Genomic DNA, 17,587 nt, shown 5'->3' on the forward strand with positions numbered 1-17,587 from the left:
TGCTAACTAGAAGAGTGATTATGTCTCCAAAGGCTGGTACTTATGAATAAAATTTCGATTTAACAAAGCATCATTTAATGAAGTCTCCGAGTAGGAAAAGAAATATTAAATATTTCCCCCTGGGATAATCACCTGGAAGGTTAATATTCTTTTTTTCTGATCTTTGATTGATGAAACTTAATGTCCACAGAAATCAGAATAATCCAAGAATGTGAAGAAAGAAACAAAGCTCTCAACTGAGCTGGACGGCAACAGCATCTCCTTTTCTCCCACTGCAGGCTGTGGGTTATCTTTCCTAGACGCGTATGTCGGGTCTTTTCAAGGAAACGCTAAGGTTTTGGAGGGTTGAGCATACCTATCAGTATCTTGCACACCTCATGCTTTGAAGCACATGTGTAGAGTGTATTTTAAAAAATCTGTGTGGATTAATAATCACATTATAATATGGTTTTGTAGTGCACAGATATTCTGATTGAGAGAATACATTTGGCATATGTTTAGCTACACTGAAAGGTCTTCAGGCTTAGACTAGACCCGAGAGATCACTGAGCCTGGTGGGTCTTGGGAGCTTCCTTAGGCACCTAAGCAGGGAAAAAGGTTCTCTTTAGTTGAGCCTCTACTCTGTGTCGGTCACTTGGCATCCATTCTCGTTGGCCTCACCAACATTTTGGGTCCCCTGCCCTCTCTGGGCCACCTGCAGGTTTGTGTACATCCAGCGGGGTTTTCCTTTCTCTGGGTCAAAGAACAATCCAACCGCGAGTCAAGGTGTGCAAACCAAGGGCCCATGCCGGGCATTACGGGCAAAGACCAAATCTGAGAAGTCAGAAAACCCTGACGACAATCATCAGAGCTGCCATTTTGATGCGGAAGAAAGGGATGTGGACAAATAGGATCGAATTCAAAATCCCTTTACATGTTTTCTTGGACAATTGAAACTTCTCTAGCTGAGGGCAGCTGGTCCTGTTTCCTTTTACAAAATAGGGATCTGTGTAGCCCCATTTTGAAGTGTGTGAAGAAAGATCGCTTGCTGGAAGATCAGATACCCTTTGTGTGAAAATTACCAAAGAGAAGTTCTGTCTGGCTTATTTTCGCTTTAAAAAAAAAAAAAAATCTGGTGAGGACGATGCTCACGTTCTAAGACGTATTGTGAAAGAATCAGGCTCTAAAGAAAATAAATGTCTCCTTTTCTGGAATCAAAGCTTTAAGTGCATTTTCAGGGTCTAATTAATCAAAAGAAAGGGAAATCCCTGGACAATAACACAAACTGCATCACAGAAATTCTTTGTGTTGGGATATGGAGCCCAGGTGAATGGAATACTAATATCTTCTGACTGCAGTCATCACTCCCATTTGTTCTTTTAAATAAGGAAATAAAATAAGAGGTTTTTTTCAGTGTATTGAGTAATCTTGCCGCTAGAGTAAGAACACTTTGACTTTATCCAACTGCACTGAGGCTGGTTCAAATGAGCCTCTCACTTCAACTAAAAAGACATGACAAATTCAATAATTTTCATGTCATTGTCAGAAAGAAGCTGGCTTTTGTTCTGAAACTATATTCCTTTGGGTTGTCTTTGACGATGTTGCAAGATCCCCTGAAATATCAGAACTCCAAATTTGGGCACAGTATGACAATCCCGGGAACTATGGTAACTAAATATACTGACATCCACTGCAATAACCTCCACGCACCTTGATGAGTATGATGTGCAAATTCGAGGAAGGGCACATGGCAGGCGCGCAGAGGGGTACAGGCTTGGGCTTAAAATATCAGGTTGAGGAATGACGTGTTTGTGCCAATGGCCATTTCTTCTCTTCTCCCCATCACCCACCACTGACCTACACGGGCTGCACTGTTCCTTCGGTGATTGAAGGATATATTGATTGTGGATGTTAGAATGGGTACTTCTCATAAACAGGCAGGTACAATCAAGGCTCAGAGAAATTCGGGGCTCAGCTCTCCGGTTACAATTAGTACCAGTGGTTTGTTGTAGCAACAGGTATTTGAGGTATAGGGACTAATTTTTTTCATACCCCCAGAACCTCATCTCCTACGCCAGTGGCCAGAAATGGCTGTTGTGACCAGGCTGAGCCGGTCATGGCACGCTATTACTCTAACCATGAGGACAACCCCCAGAATGACCTTTAACTGTTTTTTAGGGTTTTTCCCCTAACCAGAACTGCTGTAGAAGATGCTGTTTTCTCTCCTGTCAAAAGACATAAGAATGTGTCCCCACAGGTGTCTAGACTCGTGGTCAGTGTTGCACTGGAGAACCTGGTCTTAGAAGATAGAGCTGATACGCCAAGAGAAGCAGGAAAGAGAAAAAAAAGAGGGATCTACTGGTTTTCCACTTTCTGGATCTGGGCGCCCCTAATCTCTATGTGACTTCTACTCCCTTTGGAGGGCACCACATGAAGTCCAACTTTTTAATTTAAGCTACTTCAGTTGGGTTTTGGTCTCAGTCCCAGAGTCCTGACTAGCCCTGGGGATAACCCTGGTACCCAGTTACGATTTATCATGTCAGTGCAGTGGAAAAACGTGTGCTTTGGGCCTAACAATCAGTGTACCAGTTAGGATACATTGGGGCTGGCCTAAAATAATGATTACAGTGAAAACAGTTTTACTCCTTATAGGATGAGATCTTCACTACGAGGATGGAAAGACAGAGTCCACATTGGAGAAATGTATAAAAGACTTCCCTTGCTCGCTAAAAGAGTTCCTTTTTCATCAGCATTAAGTAACCGATTTACTCCTTTGTATTCTCATTACTGAACGTGGAACCCAGAACTTGCTATGTGTTCAAGACCTGCCCCTGCTCCGTTCCCAATTACAATCAGTTTTGCAAACTGTTCTTTTACTAGAACAAAAAAGAGGGAGAATTTCTCTATATTGTAGTTAGAAGACTGTGTTTTAAAGTGTATCTTTCATCTCTGAAGCCCTGTCTCTTCTAAGGAAGGACGGCCCACTGAGTCTTTCAGGCCCCGCTGGACCCCATCATGCATTTCCATCATCACTGAGGAGCACTGTTGCCCTCACTTACTCAACTCTAAGCTCCTCGAGGGCAAGAAAACCTGCTTAATTTCTGGATGCTCCCCAGCAAGTGTCTGATGCATGGCCGCTCTCATTACGTGTTCTGAATGAATCAGTGAATGAATGAATGAATGAATGCACAGTGTCTATCATATATTATAATAGGCTTCTGATAAGCCGGCGATCTCACCTTAAAACAAATTAATTAGCAATTTCTACAACCTAGTGTGATGGTTCTCAAGCTGTGCTGCACATCGGAATCCCCGGGGAGTTTTCACAAAAGGCCACCGCCCAGGCCACACCCAGACCAATAAAATAAAAAACTCTGGGGGACGGGGCTGATATTGGAACCTTTCAAGACCCTTCAGGTAATTCCAAAATATAGACGAGTTTGAGAACCAGGGTTCTAGGCAGGGGCTTATCAACTGTTAATGTGTATACAAAACACCTGAGGATACTTTAAAATTAGAATTCTGACCCCAAAGGTCTGGGGTGGGGCCTGAGACTCTAGAGCTGTAACAGACTCCCCAGGATGAGGAGGAAGAAGGAGGGGGACAGTAGGAGGAAGAGGGGGAGAAGGAGGAGGAGAGGGAGAAGGAGGAGGAGACGAGGGAGTAGAGGAGGAGAAGAGGAGGAGGAGAAGCAGGGGGAAGAAGAGAAGGAGGAGGAAGAGGGGGAGAAAGAGGGGGAGGCGGCATTGGCGGCTGGTCTCTAAGGGACATTACAGTGACTCAGGGACTCCAGGCTGGGTTACAGTCCCTCCTCCCCCTTTTTAAAGCACCAGTCAGTACAACTCCATTTTCATCTGTTTCATGACACAATTTCGTTTAGGGGGAGGAAGTCTGAAGGCAAGGGGGGAAACAGGTGGGGAAGAGCCAGTCCCTGAAGGTCACCTGTTGCGGGCCTCTGGGCTCCGGGGCTGCGCTGCGAAGCGCCGCTGCCCGGGGCTCCGCGGCGGGGCTCAGCCATCTTGCCGTCGCCGGAGCGCTGGGCCCCCCCTTCCCGGTGGCCCCAGGCCGCGGAGCCCGCCCGGAGGAGGAGGAGGAGGCCGGGCCGGGCTCGCCGCAGGGGCAGGGGGGCCGGCGGCTCGCCGGGGGTTCCCTGCGCCTGAGGGATTTACTTATTGTGCTGAAGAAGGGAAGGAGGAGGGAAACCAAACCAAAACAAAACGGGGAAAACAACAACAGAACTTAGGCAGCGGAGCAGCAGGGATGGCAGCCTTCCCTAGTTCCCGCCTTGGGGGGGGCGGGAGGGGGGAGCGTCGGGATCCCGCGGGGCGCCCCGCGGCTCCCCGGCGCGGGCGGAGGAAGGTGCGCGGCGGGCGCGCCCCACTTACCATGACTGTGGCCGCGGCCGCGGCTGCCTGGGCGGCCACCGCCGCTTGGTTGGCTTGGTGCTGCGCAGCTTTGATTTTGGCCTGCAAGTGTGCAGGAGGGTGAAAATATTTGCATTTCTCCCTCATGCAACGCCCCTTTATGTAATCCATACAAACGGTTACGGTGTTGTCGTTTGTGTCGATCATGGTGCTGTCTGCGGGGTGTGCAAAGCGGCAGTCGGTCTCCCCCCGAGCACAGTTTCCTCGCTGGAACTCCCTGCATACCTAGGACACAGAGGGCAAGAGCGGACGATGCAGAAGGAAGCCTGATGGCCGCCGGCGACCACCTCCGCCAGCGCAGCCATTTATGTCCAAAAAAAAAAAAAAAAAAAATTAAAGGAATACATGCTTTTTCCTCTCTTTTAATGGTGGCTTTTGTGACATTCCGATAAAAATTTGATTGTCCAGAACTCAACTAGGGTCCCTGACAAACTAATCTGAGTTCTGCTTTGCCCTCTTTTCTGGAGTGAGACTCTGTATTGAGAAACTAAGGCAAAAGTCTGCAGTTGGGCTAACATCACGAATATCAACAAAGCCTCCCTTTATCTCTGGGTAGTGTGCTTATCTCGGTATCTACTTTATATGTAATAATTAGGACACAATATATGTGTATATGTAGTACAGAATTTGGACATCTATATCCATATCCAAATCTTCTCCTGCCCTGACCACTCTGGGATGCCATAGGTTTTTTACATGGAGGGATAGTTGCATCACAGACCAAGCCCCCAGGGCATAGCTGTAACAATTCCAGAAAGAATTGGGGGAAACAGATTTGTTCCTCCTCTGAGGATGGGAAGTGGGTGGGGTGAATCTGAATACTCCTGTTTCCCCCTAAGTCCCCTGCTCTACAAAGATAACTTACACTTACAATCCTAAGTCAGAACTACTGTATCTAAGACGTTGAAACTTGCATTTAAGGTCACTCTGTTATTATTTTTGACAGCACAGACAGAAAGAAAAGATAAAAAGGAGAGAAATAAGTGGAGGGAAGTAGGAATAGAGTCTGAAGTGCTGATGTTACCGTTGCTTTTTTAGTCCTTAATCCTTAGTTATCCTGAAGTCTCAAGTAACTAGAATGCTCCATCCTCTAAGAATTCTGGTGGATCAAAAGTTTACCATGTAAAGAAAGTTTTCTTTAGAATTTAAGAGTATCCTTAATCCTGATCTGAAGACTAGTTCTTAAAATAAGATGACATAAGTAATAAATAGACATAATACTTATAAAATATCATTAGCAGGGCAGAATTAATAGTAAAATTGTAAATTATTTTCCTTTTAGGCTCTAGTTCCAAAGTCAGTACACTGAAGTGGTGGTTGGCATCTCGACCATCAGTGACATCATATGAAGGGTCACTGACGTGACAGTCAAGCCCTGTGAAAGTCAAAGGGGCTTGCAGAATACAGTTTCACTGACCAGTGGCCAAGAGGGCTTGAAGGGTAAATAGGTAAGTCACAAAATTGCTCATTCTTCCCTCCTGCTTTGGATATAGGCCAATATTCCATCTTTAGTTCATAAAATGTACAAATAAAAATTTCTCAGGTGTTCCCATCAATTCTGAGTCAGCCTTCATCTCTAAATGCAATCCTCTGGTCTGAACCTGCGTCCGAGGTACATACCGGCCATCGAGCGTTTACCAAGGATCTGTGTGTGTGGCCGACTTCATTCCTGGTTTGAAATGAACTGCAAGCTGCCCTGCTAAAGTCACTGTAAGTTATTTTTCAATGTCTTTGTCTACTAGTCCTGTTGGGGAGGACGATTTTTTCCCAACTCAGCTGATTTAATTTGTTTTCTAAACCACACTCACCAACTGAACACTAAAGCTCCATGGGTCCAGCAGGTGGAGCCCCAAACGCTTTTGCAGACCATGAAAGGTCTGTTCTCTAGTCACAGGGGCAGGCTAGATCAAAACAGTAGTGTTAGAACTATAGTCTTTTCATTTTGGGATACATAAACTCCAGACTGAAGCTGATATTAGGCAGCCACACTTTATTGCCCTCAAGATTTATCTGGTAAATACTTATTTTTTTTAAAAATTTTTATTGGGTAAATATTTAAACAAATGCACATTGAAATAACTTTCTCCAATGATCCAATATAAAGCACAGTGTACATCCTAACCATACATACATCACCTAACAACTTTAATGGGAACTGGAATTAAAGGAGCTCGTTGAAAAATCTATCAGAATCTTTGCCTACCTGTATAAAATGCTCTATTAAATATCACAGGCTATAGTAGTTAAGATAAATCCTCTAACTCTGATTAAAGAGAATACTGGCTTGACTCATGACTTAAGAATTATGTTCTATAAATATATGAACTTGTTTTCTTGGCTTTTATAGAACACTTGAACTTAAGTTAAAGAAAATATCTCAGTCGATAACTAAATTTGCCCAGCTTCCAGTTCCCCTATTTACCAGTAATACAACCAGGGCTGATATTCGGGAACATACCAATATAACAATATTAGTTCTTAAAATATTGAAATATGATCATACCAAGTGGCCAACAGTCATAGTTCTATTTACTCGTACCTCTGTGCCCAAGTTCCCCCCCCGCCCCAATTGCCCTGACTGCTGGGCCTCTGACTTGCCCATTCTCGGACCTTTCCAGGATCCATCAGAGGTTAATGCCAAGCATCTGGAGGCCTTCTGGAGCCATTCTATGGCCTGCACAGTGACTGATTCATAGTTCTACTGGTTGTTAAATATTTTGCCCCTGAACACACGTTCCCCGCGGGTGAATTTTGTTTGTGCTAAGCTAATTCTTTTCCTACAGACTGATTTCCTTTATACTCTGCCTTAAATTGAAACCACAGAATTACGAATGCATGGTGCTTAGATGAACGTGTGTGTGTGCACGTGGCTGTTTTGCAAGACTGAATGAATATCTTACAAGCGTTCACTTACATAGAAGTACACTTCTACCACAAATGCATCTCGAATCACAGATATAATTGAAGTACCTCCAGCTTGTCAGTCCTGAGAAGTTTCTGAGTTGCAGTTGAGCCCGGGACAGTGACGGGCGGACTTCCGGGAACAATAACAGGTGTGGTGGGTAGAATTTCCGTTGGGACTAACCCAACTCCAGGGGTTACAGGCGCTAAGTAAGGAGCAAAGCTAATCGCCGTGTTTGTCCCTATGGCGGGGCCTACAGGAAAAGTGGGCTGTTAAAGGAAAGACAACACAGGACAAAGATTTCTTTAGAATAAAACTCTTAAAAAGATCACCAGCAAGTGTCATTTGAGCAAAACTCACTCATCACAGATAAGACTCTTTGTGTCAGTTGCATAAGTCAGTATCTGAGAAAGTTCATTAAACTTCCCTGTTTTGTTTTGCTTACTAAAAATGGAATCCACATAGATCCTCTCTTCCTAAAACCACACAAAAAATCATGGGAGAACATTGTAGAAACCTAATTACAGAGGACAGGTTAAACTTTTAATTCTATGAAGGCAGTCTCAAGAAAAGAAAATACTAATTCTCACTATAATTGCTCATCATTCCAAACACCGAATGTTGGTAAGGGAGTAAAACCTGTGGAGTGCGGACTCAAAATCTCTCATTTCTCCTCCGTGGATCTCAAAAAGGAAATGAATAAAGAAAAACCTTGAATAGCGCCTGATTTTCCAGTTGATCGAGTTTGTACATTCACAAAAAGCGGGGATTATTTGGGGCTGTATTTGCTCAGACTCACCAGCTATGTTCCCATAGCCCCTCACTAGCATGCAAGTACCCAATGTTTGTAGGCAATGTTCATAGAGACCTGCTATTTCATGGTCCAGCTCAACCATGTTTAGATCTAACCTTCCCTTGAATGCAAGAGCATGAACTTTTCAGTCGGCCAATTTTTCAACCAGCCATTAAAATTTAGTTTGGTGTCCTAGGTCAAAATCAGCACAGCAGTGATAAAGGCATTCCGTACCTTATTTAAACTTCTCTATCACTACACTCCTTGTCCACAGACAAGAAGAGATATACTAAGGGGTTGAGGGGATGATTATTTTTAAAAGCCCCGCCCAAAAATATGCCCCTCGGAAAGGAAATAATATGAGAACAAGGAACTTTGCCTCACTCTTCTAGAACCAATGTTAACAACTGAAGATGCTAAAATTTTTCTTAGAATAAATTTTACCCCGAATTGTACCTGAACGGTTTTTGTTGGTTGCTTGCTTTTTTAGTGATTGGATGACTTTTACCTTCTTTATTTTTAGGACCAGTGTGCAGATATTTGCAATCACGTGTTAATGTAATTTTCTAATACTGAACCCTGCCATTGGCCCTGTCACGCTACTCTGCTATTTATACATTGTGAGTAACATTCTTGTTTTCTATTTATGGCTCTGAATGAGTTGTTGAACATATGGGAAAAATAACAATCTATGTTTATTAAACAAATTTTTTGTTGACAGCAATAATGGAAAAATATCTCTTATGAATGCTCATGTTAGAAAACAGTGAAATATTGAAAGTATGTGCAGGGAGTTCTCAGAGAGTCTGGAAGTCTTTACTGGAGTGTCTGGGGGCCACAAGAGGTGATTCTAATGGTCTGTGAGTGCTGCCGTAGCCCTCCCATGGGGGCGCTCTTAGATCTTTATGGCTCAGACATAAAATTCACTTTGGGACAGAGTTGCAACATGAGGTCTCAACATGGGAAATAGATGGCAGTTAGGAATTTTTTTCTCCAAAATTTTATATGTGTGTGTTTTCTATTTTCAACCCATTTGAGCCATAATTACAGAAAGTTGTGGTTTTCAGGAACTATAGCTTTTATAAGTTAGCGCTCTTGAAAGAAAGCCAAGTGATTTGAATGGTATGACTATATAATGTTAGAATTAAAGAAAAAAAAAAATCCACCCTGAAAGGTCATAAATCACAACAGATCAGTGATTCAAAAAACTAGCTACATCAGAAATGCCTGTGGGGAATTTCTTAAATAGAGATATGGCCAGACTCAATAGGTCTAGGCAGGGGCCTTGAAATTTGCATTTAAAAAAATTTACTACATGATCTGATGTGTGGCCCAGTTTGTAAGTATTAAAACACTTGTACTAAATGTGTAATTTAACCCAGAGACCAATTATCAAAGTAAACACTGAAAGAAAAGAGCTCTCCCCCACACCCCCAGCCCTCCCTCCCATGGATCATTTGAAGTCAGGGTCCGTGTGGTGACATATAGACAGCTTGTACCTTGAATGTCAATAGGATGTCAGAACCTCAAAACTCATTTCCTGAAACCTTTTTGCCTATCAGCAAATCTATTACAATTAGGAAGGGCGTGCTTTCCAAAATGTACGTTACTTGTTCATCTAATTTAATGATCTAAAATGGATGTTGCAGTTTGTTTTACTAATGATAGCTCTAACAGGGCTCTGGGAGAGTATTATTTACAAATAAAACCACAGGTTTTAGACTGAGAGCGATCTGAATTCAAATCCAGAGCTCTGCCAGTTAACTTTTATCCTGGGCAGTGAGTTAACCTCGCTGGGGTTTAGTTTTCTCAGGAGCAGACGGGACACAAAACCTTAAGCTTAGCTTCAAGAGTTGGGCCAAATCAGGTATTAGTTCTCCCCCGTTCCCATGGTCAGAACTCAGTAAATAACAGCTCTTATCGGTAGTGTAAAACCTGCAGTAATAAAGTTTTTCCCCCAAATGGCCCATTGTGTCTAGAATAGGAATATAATCAGCATAGAAATGTGAGTACAGAGGTATAAACTCTATTAATGATTATTAAATGATAGTAAATGTCTTCTCTTTTTTGAAATGTGGGCTGGGAAAATACATTGTTCCATGTGCAGCTGAAAGTTAAAAGTGTATAGGTCTTAGGAAGATAGTTTCAATGAGGTATTTTCTCTCTCTTTGAGTGTTTTTCATTGAAGGTAATGAGTAAAAAGTAAAGTTACCCTCATCTTCAGAGATGGGCACTCTTATTATTACTGTTGACAGTAATACCTTGTGCCTCCGAAGGGTTCCCACTGTTCAAACTGCTCTCCCACACCTTGTCTTCTTTAACCTTCTCAATATCCATGAAGGACAAGGGTGGCCGTGAGAACTTACGGGTGAAAGCAATTTAGAGTATAGACCAAATGGATCATGCAAGGTCAGTGCCGCTGAGGCAGAGTCAGGGCAAAGCGCCCGGGACTCCTGACTTCCCAGTCTGGGGCTATTTCCATTTCTCTGCACTCCCTAGATTTTGCTGGTAATTTCTTAAAACAGAAGAGGGCAACCCCCCCAGCTGTGCTGATGTCTTTGAGTGTGAGGCCAGAGTGCTGGTGGAGAGCTGTGTCCCACCATCAGCCAAGGCCTCCTCCAGATGGGAGGGGCGAGGCTGCTCCAAACAGCGCTCTGGAGAGCCACTGCCCCGGCACAGTGGGTCCCAGATCCTGGACGGAAATTAAGCTCCGCAGGTAGAGTCCAGGCTGACACCATGTCCTCACGTCTGAATTCAGTTCTTAGCTGCAGCTAAGAAAAGAGAAGAGCAGCACCTCCGAATGATTCTTGTCCCGGGGGCCACACCAGCTCGCTCCCGGGAGCCTCGGCCCCATGGTTTCTGTACAAGGCCTGCTGCCAGGCTGTCTGAGATGGGATCCACCGGGTCCTTGATCATCTCTCAGAACCAGCTGCAGCTAGAGTGGCTGGAGGACAAAGCTGTGGCGTCTTCTGGACGAAAATGGCTTCTGAAATACTGGCCTTGCTATTTCTCATCTCTGGACTTCATTCCACAGTCCTGTGTTTCTCTCTTCAGCTTCTCGCATGCTAGTCTTCTTTCTCAGTATATTATACCAGTAGATCCAGGTTCAAAGACCTCTCTGTCTCCCTCTCTCTCTCTCTCTCTCTCTCTCACACACACACACACACACACATTCAGCACGGGTTCTTTGATATTTTGTAGTGGCAAGGAAGGATCAGTGCTGAGCATAATGACTAAGTGGCCTGAGGTATTTTATGGCTCTAAAATTTAGTCAGTTGACTTTTTAAAACAGGAGCATGAGAGTTCATACATTTAGAAAGCTTTGACTTCAAAGGGTAGGTATTTGGCACTCAAACTGAAAGGCTTAAAACATGGCATCCCCTTAAGCCTCCTCTCTTTACTTCCAGAAGCATCTCTGGAAGGCAGAATACTCAGTGCAAGACCTTGTCCCTGAGGACTGGGTTGTATAGGCTCTTAAATCTCTATCCTACTAAAGGCTACCCACCCCCACTTCTTTTTCTTTTTCTTTTTTTTTTTAAATTGAGGTATAACTGACATGCAACATTATATTAGTTTCAGGTGTATGATGTAATGATCGATATTTGTATATATTGTGAAATGATTGCTACAGTAAGTCATTACCATCCATCACCATATGGAGGTACAGAATTTGCCTTTTTGTGATGAGAACATTTAAGATTTACTCTCTTAGCAACTTTCAGCTATGCAATACAGTATTCTTAACTGTAGTCTCCATGCTGAATATTACCGTCCTCATGAATTACTTTTTTTAAATAACTGGAAGATTGTACCTTATGACCCCCTCTACCCATTTTGCCAGCCCCCTTGCCCTGCTTCTGGCAACCACCAATCTTTCTATCTGTCTCTATGAGTTTGTTTGTTTTTTTCCAGATTCTATGTATAAGTGAGATCATATAGTACTTATTTTTTTCTGTCTGACTTATTTCACTTAATATAATGCCCTCGTGGTCCATTCACATTGTTGCAGATGACAAGATTTCCTTTTTTAAAATGGCTGAATGATATTTCATTGTATGTATATGCCACAACTTCTTTATCCATTCATCCATCTACAGACCCTCGGGTTGTTTCCGCATCTTGGCTATTGTAAATAATGCTGCAATGAACATAGGGGTGCAGATATTTTTTCAAGTTAGTGTTTTCATTTTCTTTGGATAAATACCCAGAAGTGGAATTGATGGATCATATGGTAGTTCTATTTTTAATTTTTTGAGAAACCTCTATGCTCTTTTCCACAGTGACCGCACCAACTTACATTCCCAATGCAATGGATTTCCTTTTCTCCACCTCCTGGCCATACTTGTTACCTCTTATCTTTTTGATAACACCATTCTAACAGATGTGAGGTGGTATCTTTTTTTTTTTAAAGGCTTATTTACTTGAGAGAGAGAGAGAGAGAGAGCACGTGTGTGCGTATGCATGAGTCAGGGGAGGGGCAGGGGGAGAGAATCTTCAAGCAGACTCCCCACTGAGCACAGAGCCCAACACAGGGCTCCATGTCACCCTGACATCATGACCTGAGCTGAAAACCAAGAGTCTGATGCTTAACCGACTGAGCTACCCAGGCGCCCCGATGTGAGGCGATTTACAGTGATCTTTATTTGCATTTCCCTGACGATGAGTACTGTCGAGCAGCTTTTCATGTATCTGTTGGCCATCTGTATGTCTTCTTTGGAAAAATGTCTATTCAGATCTTCTGCCCATTTAAAAAATGGGCAGGGGATTTTGTCTGTTTGCTATTCTATTTTATGAATTCTTACTATATTTTTGGATGTTAACCCCTTATCGGATATATAATTTGCAAATATTTTCTCCCATTCCATACACTGCCTTTTCATTTTGCTGATGGTTTCTTTTGCTGGACAGAAACTTTTTAGTTTGAAGCAGTCCCACTTGTTGATTTTTGCTTTTGTTGACTTTGCTTTTGTTATCAAACCCCGAAAATCATCACCAAGACTGATGTCACCACCTATGTTTTTTTTCTGTTTTTTTTTTTTTTTTTTTTTTTTTAGGAAAGGAGTTTAATGGTTTCAGATCTTACACTCAAGTCTTTAATCCATTTTGAGTTAATTTTTGTGCGTGGCGTAAGATAGTGGTCCAGTTTCCTTCTTTTGCATGTAGCTGCTCAGTTTTCCCTGCACTATTCATTGAAGAGACTTTTCCCATTATATATTCTTGGCTCCTTTATTGTAAATTAATTGACTATATGTGAGTGAGTTTGTTTCTGGGCTCTCTATTCTGTTATATTGATCTATGTGTCTGTTTTTATGCCAATATTATACAGTTTTGATTACTACAGCTTTGTAATATAGTTTGAAATCAGACAGCATGATGCCTCCAGCTTTGTTCTTCCTTCTCAAGATTTCTTTGGCTATTCAGCGTCTTTTGTGATTCCATACAAATTTTATGGTTATTTGTTCTAGTTCTGTGAAAAAACCCATTGGAATTTTGATAGGGATTATTTGAATCTGTAGATCACTTAGGGTAGTATGGCTATTTTGATAATATTAATCCTTCTAATCCATGAGCATGAAATATCTTTCCACTTAGTTCTGTCTTCTTCAATCTTTGTCATCAATATCTTAAAATTTTCAGTGTACGAGGCCTTTTACCTCCCTGGTTCAATCTATTCCTAGGTATTTTATTCTTTTTGATGAAGTTGTAAATGGGATTTTTTTTTCTTAATTTTTCTGATAGTTCATTATTAGTGTATAGAAACATGACAGATTTCTGTGTATTGATTTTGTACCCGGCAGTATTACTAAAACCATTTATTAGGTCTAACCACCCACTTCTTTACCTTGAGTGTACACACAAAGGCTGTGCGTTGGATGGGGGGTGCAGTGTGTGAGGAAGGAAAGGAAAAAAAGAATTACTGTTATATCCTATTAGGAACTGGGGAGAGAAAAACTGCCAGGAGGAAAAACTGAAGGGGACTTTTAAAATATGGTGAATTTGAGACAGAAGAGCTATAAGAGGAAAGAACGATTTGTGTTTTCATTCACTGAGTATTTTTTGGTGCAGACATTGTACCAGGCCACTGTGTGCATATTTATTGAACTTAAACCCTAATGAGAAAGAACAAACAAAATTACAATTTATTTTTATGGATAAGTAGAAATCAGGAGGCCTCATTGGTAGTGATGGAGATTGGTGGTGGGTCACAGGGGATGGATACGGAGTCCTTCTGGATAAGATGAAGTTAACATGTGAAGAGCAGCAGGATACTTCCAGCAAGAGCAAAGACCATGAGGCAAGCAAGAGCTTTGTGTGTTCACAGAACTGGAAGTTCAGTTTGGTTCCAGTGAATACAGAAAGAGTGGCCCCTGATGAGTTGGTGAGCTGGGGGAGACCAGCCCACGGATGACATTCTAGAGTATAGTCATGGTTAATGTTTAGGCTTTGTCTCTAATGAAATGGGAGAGCACTGATGGGTCTTAAGTAAGGGAGTGATATGATGCCTTTATGTGTTACAAATATTCCTCTGGTTGCTGTATGCAGAATACACTGGAATAAAGCAAGAGTGGAAACTGACAGATTAGAAAGGAAATATTTGAATAAAAGATTGATGGAGGCTCAGATGCAGGTTTAGGGAGGTAGAGAAGGAAACAGACTTGAAAGCAGATATGATAGCACTTGCTGATGAACTGGATGTGAGAGAATCTGCTTAATTTTGTTTTTGAAACTGCTGGTTGCATTTACTGAAATGGGAACATTCGGGCTTGAACATGTCAGGTTCCTGTGAGCAATTTAAAGATGAGTCCAGTAGGAAGTTAGATATGCAAACTTGGGGCTCCGAGGAGAGGACTGGAAACATGTACTGGGGAGTTTGCAGCTTACATATGATTTACAGCCATGGGAATGGATGAGATCCATGAAGGAAACGTCCAGTGCCAGGAACCTCCATGTGCAGGAGCCTCCACATATAGTAGAGGAACACAACGGGCAACATCTCCAGCCTTTTCCCAGGGAGGAAGACAGATTAGAGAGGAAAGGAGCGTTCCGCAAAGGAGAGGTTGATTATGTGGGTTGAGTATGGCTAAGAGGTCAAACGAACACAGTGAAGACAAAAGAGACCACTGGTTTAGCAATACAGAGGTCACTGGTGAGATAATCAAGGGACTAGGTTTAGGGTAGATGGAAGTTAGGAGGGAGTGGAAAAATCCATAGTTCTTTAGAGAAGGTTAGCCTAGAAGGAGACCTAAAAGGGAGTGGTACCTGCTACTCTGTGTTTATCAGTGTGTTTGTCTTAAGCAACTCCCACGTGTTATTCATTTCTTGTGGCCAGTCTGACAAACTGCCATAAACTTGGCGACTTACAACAACACAAATTTATCCTTGCATTTCTCTGAAGGCCAGAAGCCTGAAATCCGTTTCACCGGGACCAAATCAAGGTATTGGCATTTCATGCTCCCTCTGGAGGCTCCAGGGAAGAATCTATTCCTCTTCTCTTCTGTCTTCTGGTGGCTGTTGGCATTCTCTGGTTTCTGGCCTCACCACCTGTCTCTGCCTCTACGGGCACATTGTCCCTCTCCTCTTCCACATGTGCCCACTCTCCCCCTACCTCTCTCTCATAAGGCTCCTTGTGATTGCATTTAATCCAGGAGCACTGTCCCATCTCAAGATGCCCAACTTCCTCATAGCTGCAAAGACCTGGTTTCCTTATAAGGTGACATTTACACGTTCCCTGTACCTTTCAGGGCTGTTATTTGGCCCGTTATACTGTACTAGGTCACTAATTCATTCCTGAGACTCTGAAGTTATTTGTTTGTAGAGTTGATGATTTTTAAGTGCATCACACTTCTTATTCTGGGATTTCTTGGGATTTAAAACGTCTATTGAAATATTTAAATGTACAATTCCTTTTTCATAGACGAATTGTGGTTATTAATTTCTAATTAATATTTGAGACAATACATAAATATAACTTCCAAAAAGAAGTTCAACTAATAGTTAACAACGGGAATGGACTTTTCTTATTAACACTGCCATTATTAAGTACCAGGGTCAATCTTTATGAATTCTAAATAAATAAGAAGTGAATGATTAAAATGAGTGAGACAGACACATAATGCAGTGTTACTATGTTGACCTTGGTGGTTCTAAATTTATTCCTACAGACATTATTTAATATGAATAAAAATTATTTTAGCTGTAGGTAATTTAATAAAATAATTTATACACATATATCAATAGAGAACCTTAAATTATACATGTGTGTGGTTTTAAATAGATCCACTTAAATGCCTCTGTATGGTGTGAAATGTATTCAGATCTCTGTCTATGCTCTCCTTACATCTAGGCTCCCCCCTACGCATCCTTTGGGATATACTCATCCTTTGGGATATACTTATTTGGGACCTCCTCCAAGCAGCATTTCCTGCCTCATTCAAAATCATAATTCCCTGTGCCTGAATCTTACTTTGCCTGTCTCATGACTCTGTCTACTCCCAAAAGACTGTATCTCATTTACGTTGGAGCCCTCTGCACCTGGTACTTTTTTTTTTTTTTTTAACTCTGGGCAGAGCTGGGCCCTGGCTACTTTGTGCCACCATTGCTGAGCAGAAACCTGGAGACAAGCAGAACTGTTAACCATCTGCCCGGATTCTCTCCTTCTTCCGGCCGTTCCCACCCTCCCCATCTCATCACAAGTACATCTCAGGGGTAGCTATCCTTTTTAATTTAGCAGCTTTCAGTAACATAGACTTTTCACACAATAAAGACTAATTTTTAAATAATAGTCTTTTGTGTATGTACTTCTTTATAAAAGCAAATTTTGCTCACTTTACTGGCTTTGTTTCTTTTTTAAAAAAAATTAGCTTGTTTTTGACAAATAATTCACCAATGTAAATGAAATCCCCTCAAGCCAAATGCACTCCTTTTCCCCAGGGCCTTGTTCCTAAAACAATTCCCAGACTTTTAAGGAAGTACTTTCAAACACTGAAATCAGGGAGAAAATATGACACAATACGTATTCAAAGACTGAACTCCCTTGAGCATTTAATCCTGTGGCCCTGGTCACAGCCGCCACACCCTTGGCCGGCCTCAGACAGCCTTCTTTGGGGATGCTGTGGGGCTCCCGGGGGGGAACTGACTGCGGAGAGCGCCCCGCTCAGGATGTCTTGAGCCCCAGTGCCAGCCCCACCTGCTTATTAGCTGCATGACACTGGGTAAATCACTTAACTTCTCCGGTCTCTCACTTCGCTCACCCTATAAAATGATGCCAATGAATGAAACTGTCTTTCTGCTAAGTTGCTAACAATATGATAGGCATCGACGCCTCCTCTTTACATGGATCATCACTTCACACGCTACATGAAAATGCAGAACTCTTTCCATTCTAAGATGGTTCCAGCGCAGAGTTTACCGGTGAGCAAGAGCTGGAGGGACACAGATTTCCCAGGTACCGCTTAGGAACTGTCTTTGCCTACTGTGTCCACACACATT

At 42.4% G+C, this 17,587-nt stretch overlaps 1 protein-coding gene across 5 annotated transcripts in view; it reads right to left on the bottom strand.

Moving 5' to 3' along the window:
- Window positions 1-17,587, bottom strand: part of MBNL2 (muscleblind like splicing regulator 2) — a 156,901-nt gene that overhangs the window by 37,339 nt on the left and 101,975 nt on the right. For 4 of the 5 annotated variants that reach the window (XM_044913531.1, XM_021696029.2, XM_021696028.2 and 1 more), the window contains 2 exons: window positions 7,374-7,574; window positions 4,365-4,628 (listed from right to left, as the gene is read on the bottom strand). In XM_044913531.1, coding sequence (XP_044769466.1) covers window positions 4,365-4,628; window positions 7,374-7,574 — 465 coding nt within the window. The remainder of the gene's footprint in view (window positions 1-4,364; window positions 4,629-7,373; window positions 7,575-17,587) is intronic. The other variant, XM_021696030.2, reaches the window with a different exon arrangement.

Source organism: Neomonachus schauinslandi, chromosome 3 (assembly GCF_002201575.2).
Source record: "Neomonachus schauinslandi chromosome 3, ASM220157v2, whole genome shotgun sequence".
Lineage (NCBI taxonomy): Eukaryota > Metazoa > Chordata > Mammalia > Carnivora > Phocidae > Neomonachus > Neomonachus schauinslandi.